Genomic DNA, 12,631 nt, shown 5'->3' with positions numbered 1-12,631 from the left:
AAATAAAATGTCATCAATTAGCAGCTAATGCAATAGTTGAATCACTGGGTCTTTTAGAAAATTGAATTTATTTTCCTGCCTCTGGGTCTGCCTTATCTTCTCACAGAAACAAACAAATGTTCAACTGACATTTTACTAGCTAGAGATTGATAGACAGTGTTTTTCCAATTTCAAAAACATGGATTTGATTTCTGGTGTCTAGTTTCTTTCCCAGTGAAATGAGAATATTAGTGATGAACTGTCAAATTAGCTAGCATATAATAAGCATGTAATAAATATTTGTTGAATGAATTAATTAATAATATCTATTATTTACTGAATTTAAACCAGATGCTAGCTGCTTTAGCATTATCATTCTTATTTTGCATGTGGGAAACCTAAGGTTAGAAAGTTACAGAAGTGGGATTCAAAGCCTGGGTTTTTTCCTACAGTATCTCCCTGCCTCTCCTATGGATATTATGATAAATACCAAAATTGAAAACACATATTTGTGTAAGAATACACAAGAGCATGGGGTTAAAAAGACAAACTTAAGAGTCTTTTGGTTCTAATATGTATTTGCTGAGAGATCTTGAATAGATCTCCACTGATTCTCAGTTTCCTTATTTGTAAGATAAGGCTAATAATAAGATCTATCTCATAAGTTTATGAGAACTAAACTAGATTGATGATCTGTGGAATGTGCTTAGCACAGTGCCTGGTACCTAATAAGCCCAGCAACAATATTAACTATGAATACACACTCCTGGGTCTTTCAATAGCAACCTTCCTTAGTTGCCAATAGACTGGTCTGTTTCTTTTTGGATAGCCAGAAAGTAATGTGCATATATTGGCTAGTAAGACAGTCTCCTTTGTTATTAAAATAAAACACAGAGAAGTTTCCAAAATCATGGCTGAGACATATGCAGGAGGATAAGTAACACTAGGTCTTCCTCTTCTCCCTGAATCTTACTATATTGTAGGGTCACTGCTGCATATTTTACTTTGACCAATAAATAAACAAATAAATAGACAGATAGATAGATACATAGATAGATAGATAGATACATACATACATACATAGATACATAGATAAAACACTTTCCCTTAGTTTTCTCAACATGACTGAATCAAATTCACATTTTCAAAAGAAAGTTTCCTAAATACTAATAGGGAACAGAAAAGAAAGAAAGCACAGATCCTTCAAACTCGTGTGTGTGTGTGTGTGTGTGTATGTGTGGTTTACTTTTCTCAGAGCTAATATATTTGGTTTTATGAATTCACTTCTGTAATACACTTTTTGCCTTCTTCCTATAATTGTTTATTTGTTTACAAAATTGGGTGCGTATTTTTGTAATGTACCTTAAATTCTTAATGGAAAAAAGAGAGCCTGGTCTAAAATAAACTATATGGAAGATAGATGATAGTGAGCTAGATAGATAGATGATAGAAAGATACAGTTAGAAAATAAATAACTTTCCAGAATTTTTAAAACTCAGATAACTACTTCTGGGCCAAGTGAGATGACACCCTTTCCTGCCACCTTCCTCACTCCACCTGGTGAGCTCCATATTTTTCCCTATCACACATGAATGGCCTATTTGCTCTCTTCTTGTCCACTGCCATTTCCCAGGACTACGAGGGTTGTAGTGACTGATGTAATCAAAGCTTTCACCCTCTCTAGTTCAAGTCGCCATCTCTGTCTGCTTTAAAACACTTTGTAATTAAACTGAACCTCCCTAAAAAATGTTACCCATCACAGACTCAGAGTACCATTATACCTTGATATAAGATGCATTTTCACATAAGACACATATCTGCTTATCTACATCAGAGGGCAATTATGCCCTCAACAGAAGACTTTTTGATGCTTTCATTCATCTCCTGTATCCTCCTCCATGCTTCATAAAAGGCACTCAGAGACATTTCAGAAATACTTGTTAAATTGAATTGAACTGAACTAGAAATATTTATATCATTTTCTCAGGTATTAGATTTTTTATTGAAATATAGTTGATTTGTAATGTGTTAGTTTCAGGTGTAGAGCAAAGTGATTCAGTTATATACACACACACATATGTGTATATATATATGTGTGTGTATATATTTTTTTTCAGATTTTTTCCATTATAGATTATTACAAAATATTGAATAGAGTTCCCTGTGTTATATGGTAGGCTCTTGTTGTTTATCTATTTTATATGTAATAGTGTGTATCTGTTAATCCCAAACTCTTAATCTATCCCTCACACCCCTTCCCCTTTGGTAACCATAAGTTTGTTTTCTATGTCTGTTGAGTCTGTTTTGTAAATAAGTTCATTTGTAGCATTTTTTCAGATTCCACATATAACTGATATCATATGATATTTGTCCTTCTCCATCTGACTTACTTCACTTAATATGATAATCTCTAGTTCTATCCATGTTGCTGCATGCATTCATTCTTTTTATGGTTCAGTAATATTCCATAGTGTATATTTACCACATCTTCTTTATCCATTCATCTGTCGATGGATACTTAGGTTGCTTCCAGTCTTGGCTACTGTAAATAGTGCTACTATGAACACTGGGGTGCAAATGTCTTCAAATTAGAATTTTCTCTAGATATATGCCCAAGAGTAAAATTGCTGGATCATACGGTAACTCTATTTTTAGTTTTTAAGGAACCTCCATACTGTTCTCCATAGTGGCTACACCAATTTACATTCCCACCAACAGTGTAAGAGGGTTCCCTTTTCTCCACACCCTTTCCAGCATTTATTATTTGTAGACTTTTTGAAGATGGCCATTCTGATTTGTGTGAGGTGATACCTCATTGTGATTTTGATTTGCATTTCTCTAATAATTAGCAATGTTGAGCATTTTTTCATGTGCCTTTTGGCCATCTGTATGTCTTCTTTGGAAACATGTCTATTATGTCTGTTTAGGTCTTCTGCCCATTTTTTGATTGGGTTGTTTGTGTTTTTTTTGCTGTTAAGCTGTATGAGCTGTTTGTTTATTTTGGAAATTAAGTCCTTGTTGGTTGCATCATCTGCAAATATTTTCTCCCATTCTGTAGGTTGTCTTTTCATCTTATTTAAGATTTCCTTTGCTGTGCAAAAGCTTTTAAGTTTGATTAGGTCCATTTGTTTATTTTTGCCTTTATTTACTTTGACTTGGGAGACTGACCTATGAAACATTGTTCAATTTATGTCAGAGATTGTTTTGCCTATGTTCTCTTCTAGGAGTTTTATGGGACCATTTCTCATATTTAAGTCTTTAAGCCATTCTGAATTTATTTTTGTGTATGGTGTGAGGGGATATACTAACTTCATTGATTTATATGCAGTTGTCCAGCTTTTCCAAAACTACTTGCTGAAGAGACTGTCTTTTCTCCATTGTATATTCTTGCCTCTTTTGTCAAAGATTAACTGACTGTAGGTGTGTGGGTTTATTTCTGGGCTCTCTGTTATGTTCCACTGATCCATATGTCTGTTTTTTGTGCCAAGACCATGCTGTTTTCATTACTGTAGCTTTGTAGTACTGTCTGAAATCTGGGAGGGTTATGCCTCCACCATTGTTCTTTTTCTTCAAGATTGGTTTTCAATTCTGGGTCTTTTGTGGTTCCGTATAAATTTTAGGATTATTCATTCTAGTTCTATGAAAAATGGCATGGGTAATTTGATAAGGATCACATTAACTCTGTATATGCTTTAGATAGTATGGTCATTTTAACAATGTTAATTCTTCCAATCCAAGAGCATGGGATATCTTTCCATTTCTTTGAATCATTTTCAATTTCCTTTATCATTGTTTTATAGTTCTTAGGATATAAGTCTTTCACCTCTGAGGTCAAGTTTATGCCAGGTATTTTAATTATTTTTTGATGTGATTTTGAAAGTTTATTTTTTACACTTTCTCTTTCGGATATGTATTGTTAGTGTAAAGAAATGCAACAGATTTCTGTATGTTAATCTTGCATCCTTCTACCTTGCTGAATCCTTTTATCAGTTCTAGTAGTTTTTATGTGGAGTTTTTAGGATTTTCTGTATATAGTATCATGTCATCTGCATATAATGACAATTTTACCTCTTCCCTACCAATTTGGATACATTTTATTTCTTTTTCTTCTCTGATCACTGTGGCTAGAACTTCCAATACTATGTTAAGTAGAAGTGGTGAGAGTGTGTATCCTTATCTTGCTCCAGATTTTAGCAAGAAGGCTTTCAGCTTTTCACCATTGAGTATTATGTTTGCTGTGGGTTGGTCATAAATAGCTTTTATTATGTTGATATATGTATCCTCTATACCCACTTTGGTGAGAATTTTTATCATGAGTGGATGGTGAATTTTGTCAAATGCTTTCTCTGTATCTATTGAGATGATCATGTGATCTTTGCCTTTTCTTTTGTTGATGTGGTGTCATGTATTAAATTTTGAATGAGAGAATTTAACAGCTAAATTGGATCTTCCATCTGTTTCTAGCCGTCATTTTATTAGAAATCATATTGGTTACCAATTTATGTTACCATTGAAGAGACAAAATGTATAATAATAAACTAAACAAACTGTCATATTGATTTTTATAGGGATTCAAGGATATTTCTCTTGAGAGATTTATACATGGTGGAGCCAATGTTACAGGATTCCAGTTAGTAGATTTTAATACACCTATGGTAACCAAATTAATGGATCGCTGGAAGAAACTAGATCAGAGAGAATATCCAGGATCTGAGACACCTCCAAAGGTATTTGTTTGTTTTTATCTTATCTATTTTTAGAATTTTTAGTATTTTTTAAAATTTAAGGTAGAAAGCTCATTATGCAGTTTTTCTAGTAATATTTTGCCAGACACAGTGTGGCATAGGGCAGAAATATTTTGTCACTATTTGTCACACAGCCCTTAATAATTTCTAAATTTCTATATTTAAGAGAGGAGTTGTTAGACATTAGTTCAAGTAGTTTACTATATTATATTATATATTATATTATATATATTATGCTATATGATATATTATTTTATTATTTTATTGTTATGCTATATTATTTTATTATTACTTTGCATATAAATTTCTATATTTAAGAGAGGAGTTGTTAGACATTAGTTCAAGTAGTTTACTATATTATATTATATATTATATTATATATATTATATTATTCTATATGCTATATTATTTTATTAATTTATTGTTATGCTATATTATTTTATTATTACTTTGCATATGAATTTCCATGAAGAAATTGTATGCTTTTTAAAAACATTTTGTTAGCTAAATATTTCAAATGTGAACAACCACTGGTAGCTATTCCACCCAGATAAAAATATATTTGCAAAGTGATTTACAGTGATTAAGGAAATTGGGAAATTGGTAGAAATGTAAAATGTATAAGCTTCTGCAAAATTTCTCTTTCAAGTTAACAGTAAAATGTCAGATGATTGTTTAATTTTATGTGACAGACATTGCAGAAGTATGTTATTGGTATCTACAAAGGAAGCTGGTAAATTTCTGATCATAAGCACATTTTTTCTCTCCTGAAAAGATAGATGACTTCCTTAGATATCGTGTAAATAATGGCATAATGTTTCTTAAACTCCAACTCCTACATGGTTTTTAATGCTTACATAAAAAGGAATTATCATTTCAACAACTTTTACTAATCTCTCACTGTGTATTCTAGTAAAAAGTTTTCAAATATAATTTGGAAATTCAAGCCTAGAAAACTATGATCTAGGGGTAGAGCAAGTCGGTTCTTCCATTTCCTAATTATAAAACTTTCCCTACTATCCATGTCAATTTCTTCTCTGTAATATAGGAATTTGGCTAGTCATAACAATTTCACTACTCTATAGAAGCATGGAATTTCAAAAGAAAGCATTTATTGAGTATCCAATATGCCCAAGCACCGTAGTCCAACCCTCTGATTTTACAGATTAATAAATGCAAGATATTAAATGGTATGTTAATTGGCTGTCCCTGAGTCAAGGACCAGGTTTGTGGAATGCCCAGGACCAAGTCATGGGTTCCCTAAGTCTTAGACAAGTGCATTGTCCACTATATTACACCACTTCTCATACTTAGATAATACATATGAAAGCATATTAAAAAGCCAAAAAATTTTCAAGATGTAAACCACCTTCAGGATTAAAAGAAACTTGAGAAGTCTTTTAGTCTTTTTGCCTTCAAGCTGGTTCAGAGAAAAATCATCCCCAAAGCTCAATTATATCAAGTATTAATGCACAAGGAAAAAAGTGTAAAGCTTCCTTCTAAACTCATTGGGACAGTTTGCTTTACAGCATATTCCCCTCATTCTGTCATCAGTGTATGTAGAGACTACCTTGCCCTTCTCTTCTCTATTTGTATTTCTTCCTTCCTCACATCTTTTTCTCAGCCATTTTTTATCTCAGTATTTTTTCTGTAAACCATCTCTTCAAGTTCTTGTTACCCTTACAGTTTTAGTATCTAGAATGGGCTTCAAACTTCTTGGCAGCGTTTTGCAGCTCCTTGTTACTTTTTTCATTTCAGTGATAATATGTAATAATATGTGTCCACTGTGGTCCTCCTGTCTGGACACACTGGTGTGGTTTGTCCTTCCCTATCTTGCCTTTAGCCTACCACAATGTTTACTATTTGATCATCTCCAACCCCAGACTTATCTATGTCAAAGCTTTGGGCACTTTGTTTTATATATAAATACATATAATTTTATCATCTTTCACAGTTTTCTTAGCATAATATTTGGCACCCAGTGGCCTTTTAATAAATAGATATAGCCAGTTCTCATTGTTCATGGTAGTTCCATTCTATAAGGTTGCCATGAACACTGAATGAGTGAATACTGAACACTAACTCCTAGGGGAAATTACAAGGTTAGGTCACAACATTTTTATCAACCAATCAACACATAACATTTTGTTTTATGTGTGTTTCTGTTTAAAGACATCTTATTTAAGACATTGTCGATAAATTAACATTGAATTCATGGCCAATAGCAGTATAACTCAAGCCAGAACAAACCTTATCTAACATGTATTTTTTCCATAAGACACATCACAGTTTTCTTGCACTGAGGAACACTAGACAGCCATCTTTTGGGCCATCTTTGTAGTCTTCACCATTCCTAGCCAGTATCTAGCTCTGAGATATGATATGAAATTTAATCCTCACAAGTACCACAAAAGCTAGTCATTATTTTGTTTGATTTTGTTCTGCTTCATAGCTGAAAAATGTACAACATATTCCCATAAAACTATGAGTAGCAGAATTAGAATTCACCTAGTTCTCAAAACCTAAATTCTTGCCACTGCGCTGTGATTCTGCCAAACTCTATCTTTTTGTATACAAATGTTGATAAACAGAATTCATCCCACCATTCTAATCACTGGTTAAAGCAGTGAATAGCTCTTGGTCAAGACTTAGTTTTACTCTCCTCCAAAATGAAGAGTATGTTTAATAAGAATTTCTAGATACCATCTAGAAATGTGTGCCCATAAATATGATTTCTTGGACTTTAGCACAATAAGACACATGGAAAAGAATGAAATCCTTTAAAAAGGTAAAACCAGTTTAAACTACTGCTTCTTTCCATCTATCAGCTCTATGACCCGTCAAAAGCTTTTGCCACTCTGGTTGAATGTCTGCTTTTCTCTGCTCCACTCTATACGATATCTGTTCTCTTTTCTAGTTCACTTGTTTCATAAAAATGAATGGACTTTTTAAAACACAGCAAGTGCTTTTGCTTTTTTTGGAGTCATATCTCTCAGCTTCTTTCTCCCTATTAGAAAAGCAACAATAGTTTTCTTTTCTTCTCTCTTGATCCTAAAATGCTAGCGTTGCATTTTTTCTCTTGCCCTTTATATCTTTGATAAGTTCTACTTTATTTCTTGTTTTTATTTTCTTGCCATCCAGAAAGATGATTTGATGGCTTTCTCTACTCAAAGTTATGTTGCTCCAGGCAGGGGAGGAGGTATGTCTATTTTTGGCTTAGTACCTTGGTTAAGTGCCTTAATTTCCTTTGACCATCCCATTCCAAATATGAGGGTGTATGCTTATCATTAAGCTTATTTTGTCATGTCCTTGAAGAATATATAGCAAGGCTTATAATTTATAAGTCACACATAAGTCTTTCTGATGAAGCTTTAATTAGATTCTCTGCCATTGAAAGGTTCTTTGTTAGAATTTATATTCTTTATCTTATCCATGTTTTAGTCCTTCTCTTCCCAGGAGTGCTGACTGCTATGCTTAGCAGATATATTGCCTAAGTTTACTTTCTATGATTTAAACTTCAAATGATTTTTATTAATTTATAAGCAGCAAATCAGGATCATTTTCCACATTCCATAGCACAAAAGAACCTCTCGTATAGGCTTAGAATGTGTTAATCATATAGAATTGCCCATATGGAATTCCTGAAAGAGATAATGTAGTTTTTTGTTATGATTAGCAGTTCATGTTCTGCCACACTTAAAGAAAATTGTTCCATATGTTTCATATGTTTAGGAATTTTCTAATCAAACTTTAAAACTGTTCCCTGTTCTTTTTATTTTCAGCTTAAACAAATCACATTTTCTTCTCAGTTTTTCCTCATTTCCTCTCCTAACCTTAATAATCTTTTCCTGAGGGTTTTGTCTTTTCTCAAAGAGAGGCATGGGACGATCATCAGAAAGCAGATGATCTATACTTCATTTCTCCACTTTATCCTAAGTTACGATAGAAACTTAGAGAAATGACTTAACCTTCCTGAGCACACTCAACAGGCATGCACATAACAATACTTGTGCTTATTTAGCCATGTGTATACACATGTTAAATAAATAGATGTTATTTCTGGCATTCTATATCTGAGTAACAGTAAACATTCCCACTCATTCTTCTGAGAAACTGGACAGAGTTATACACTCCAAGTCAATAAACATATATTAAATTTAAGGGACCCCTGATGGGCATTTGGAGGAGGAAAGAGTGAGACATTCGAGCCCTCCTGGAGTTCAAACACAGCAAGAGATTACAAGATGGATTTTGGAAATACGGCCTTCATCCTTTTTTTTTTTTTATACTTTAGCTGTTTCACTTGAACACAACAAAAAGACGACACCTAGAGGCCTTGCTTCTCCCAGCTGATGGAAAATTGTGCATTAGAATTTCTATTTTTCAGAGTGTGTTTTCTCCTTTTAAAATCACAGTGTTAAGAATTGATATACAGTCTTTGTAATAAAGCAATAATAGAAATTTCTGAAGCTAGAGGCAATTCATTATCAGTAATTTAACTGCCCTTCTGGCAGCATGGTACTTTATGTCATAAACACACAGAAGCCCCAGATTCGTCCCCAATTCTGGTGATTGATAAGAATTTAACATTTACCATTATAATTACTTTCATTTTGTTAGTATACATCTGCTCTGACTTATGATGGAGTCCTTGTGATGGCTGAAACATTCCGAAGTCTTAGGAGACAGAAAATTGATATTTCCAGGAGAGGAAATGCTGGGGATTGTCTGGCAAATCCTGCTGCTCCATGGGGCCAGGGGATTGACATGGAGAGGACGCTCAAACAGGTAACTCACAGTTTTATTTACGTTCAATTTATTTCACAGTCATTTTTCAATGGAGTATTCAAGAAAACAAAATAATCTATCTGTGAATAAATACATATTACAATTGCCATTTTATTATATTGAACCATTTTCATTTCTGAGACATTTCTAAATAGGATACTGGATAGAATACTGATGTTTGTATGATATGTAGATGCTTAGCCAGGATAAGTTGGTTATGCCACAGTAATAAACAACCCCAAGTCTCAGTGGCTTAAAACATCAAAAGAGTATTTCTCACTCACAAACACCAGATTAGTAGGGGCACTCTGTTTATTATAATCACTCAGGGATCCAAGCTGACATAGCAGCTACTATCTTGAATGCTACAAAGGGCGAAGAGCTGTGGGGAGGTTTCTAATTGGCAATTAAATGCTCTGGCACTCATCACATCTGTTTACAACTCACTTGTCAGAAAGAGTCACATAGACCTAGCTAACCAAAAAGGGTGCAAGAAGTACAAGCCTACCTTGGGCCAAGAATGAGGAAGAACCTCAAACATTTGCAAACACTATTAATCTACTAATCTACTAACTACCTCAGTAGGCCTTTATTTATTTACTTTTTTTAACATCTTTATTGGGGTATAATTGCTTTCCAATAGTGTGATAGTTTCTGCTTTATAACAAAGTGAATCAGCTATACATATACATATATCCCCATATCTCCTCCTTCTTGTGTCTCCCTCCCATCCTCCCTATCCCACCGTTCTAGGTGGTCACAAAGCACCGAGCTGATCTCCCTGTGCTATGCAGCTGCTTCCCACTAGCTATCTAATTTACATTTGGTCATGTATATATGTCCATGCCACTCTCTCACTTTGTCCCAGCTTACCCTTCCCCCTCCCCGTGTCCTCAAGTCCATTCTCTATGTCTGCATCTTTATTCCTGTCCTGCCCCTAGGTTCTTCCAAACCTTTTTTTTTTTTTTTTTAGATTCCATATATATGTGTTAGCATACAGTATTTGTTATTCTCTTTCTGACTTACTTCACTCTGTATGACAGAGTCTAGGTCCATCCACCTCACCACAAATAACTCAATTTCGTTTCTTTTTATGTCTTAGTAATATTCCATTGTATATAAGTGCCACATCTTCTTTACCCATTCATCTGTTGATGGACACTTAGGTTGCTTACATGTCCTGACTGTTGTAAATAGTGCTGCAATACACATTGTGGTACTTCACTCTTTTTGAATTATGGTTTTCTCAGGGTATATGCCCAGTAGTGGGATTGCTGGGTTGTATGGTAGTTCTATTTTTAGTTTTTAGAGGAAATTCCATACTGTTCTCCACAGTGGCTGTGTCAATTTACAGTCCCACCAATAGTGCAAGAGGGTTCCCTTTTCACCACACCTTCTTCACCATTTATTGTTTGTAGATTTTTTGATGATGGCCATTCTGACCAGTGTGACGTGATACCTCATTGTAGTTTTGATTTGCATTTCTCTAATGATTAGTGATGTTGAGCATCCTTTCATATGTTTGTTGGCAATCTGTATATCTTATTTGGAGAAATGTCTATTTAGATCTTCTGCCCATTTTTGGATTGAGTTGTTTGTTTTTTTCATATTGAGCTGCATGAGCTGCTTGTAAATTTTGGAGATTGATCCTTTGTCAGTTGCTTCATTTGCAAATATTTTCTCCCATTCTGAGGGTTGTCTTTTCATCTTGTTTGTGGTTTCCTTTGCTGTGCAAAAGCTTTTAAGTTTCATTAGGCCTCATCTGTTTATTTTTATTTTTATTTCCATTACTCTAGGAAATGGGTCAAAAAGGATCTTTCTGTAATTTATGTCATAGAGTGTTCTGCCTATGTATTCCTCTAAGAGTTTTATACTGTCTGGCCTTACATTTAGGTCTTTAATCCATTTTGAGTTTCTTTTTGTGTATGGTGTTAAGGAGTGTTCTAATTTCATTCTTTTACATGTAGCTATCCAGTTTTCTCAGCACCACTTATTGAAGAGGCTGTCTTTTCTCCATTGTATATTCTTGCCTCCTTTATCAAAGATAAGGTGACCATATGTGCATGGGTTTATCTCTGGGCTTTCTATCCTGTTCCATTGATCTATATTTCTGTTTCTGTGACATTACCATACTGTCTTGATTACTGTAGTTTTGTAGTATAGTCTGAAGTCCAGGAGCATGATACTTCCAGCTCTATTCTTCTTTCTCAAGATTGCTTTTGTTATTCAGGGTCTTTTGTGTTTCCATACAAATTGTGAAATTTTATGTTCTAGTTCTGTGAAAAATGCCATTGGTACTTTGATAGGGATTGCATTGAATCTGTAGATTGCTTTGGGTAGTATAGTCACTTTCACAATGTTGATTCTTCCAGTCCAAGAACATGGTCTATCTCTCAATCTGTTTGCATCATCTTAAATTTCTTTCATCAGTGTCACATACTTTTCTGCATAAAGGTCTTTTGTCTCCCTAGGTAGGTTTATTCCTAGGTATTTTATTCTTTCTGTTGCAGTGGTAAATGAGAGTATTTCCTTAATCTCTCTTTCAGATTTTTCATCATTAGTGTATAGGAATGCAAGAGATTTCTGTGCATTAATCATTATTAATTAATTATTATTACTAGTAGTTTTCTGGTAGCATCTTTAGGATTCTCTATGTATAGTATCATGTCATCTGCAAACAGTGACAGTTTTACTTCTTCTTTTCCGATTTGAATTTATTTTATTTCTTTTTGTTCTCTGATTGCTGTGGCTAAAATTTCCAAAACTATGTTGAAAAATAATGGTGAGAGTGGACAAACTTGTCTTGTTCCTGATCTTAGAGGAAATGGTTTCAGTTTTTCACCACTGAGAACAATGTTGGCTGTGGGTTTGTCATATATGGCCTTTATTATGTTGAGGAAGTTCCCTTTATGCCTACTTTCTGCAGGGCTTTTATCATAAATGGGTGTTGAATTTTGTCGAAAGCTTTCTCTGCATCTATTGAGATGATCATATGGTTTCTCTCCTTCAATTTGTTAATATGGTATATCACGTTGATTGATTTGCATATATTGAAGAATCCTTGCATTCCTGAGATAAACCCCACTTGATCATGATGTATGATCCTTTTCATGAGCTGT

The 12,631-nt window shown here is 34.0% G+C and overlaps 1 protein-coding gene across 3 annotated transcripts in view; it reads left to right on the top strand.

Moving 5' to 3' along the window:
- The window catches only part of GRIA4 (glutamate ionotropic receptor AMPA type subunit 4), a 536,727-nt gene that overhangs the window by 437,317 nt on the left and 86,779 nt on the right, over nucleotides 1–12,631 (top strand). For all 3 annotated transcript variants that reach the window (XM_059929352.1, XM_059929353.1, XM_059929354.1), the window contains exons 6-7: nucleotides 4,548–4,706; nucleotides 9,345–9,512. In XM_059929352.1, coding sequence (XP_059785335.1) covers nucleotides 4,548–4,706; nucleotides 9,345–9,512 — 327 coding nt within the window. The remainder of the gene's footprint in view (nucleotides 1–4,547; nucleotides 4,707–9,344; nucleotides 9,513–12,631) is intronic.

This window comes from Balaenoptera ricei, chromosome 8, assembly GCF_028023285.1.
Source record: "Balaenoptera ricei isolate mBalRic1 chromosome 8, mBalRic1.hap2, whole genome shotgun sequence".
In the NCBI taxonomy this organism is placed as follows: domain Eukaryota; kingdom Metazoa; phylum Chordata; class Mammalia; order Artiodactyla; family Balaenopteridae; genus Balaenoptera; species Balaenoptera ricei.
The sequence above is the reverse complement of the archived record's forward strand: the minus strand, read 5'-3'. Positions and strand labels throughout refer to the sequence as shown.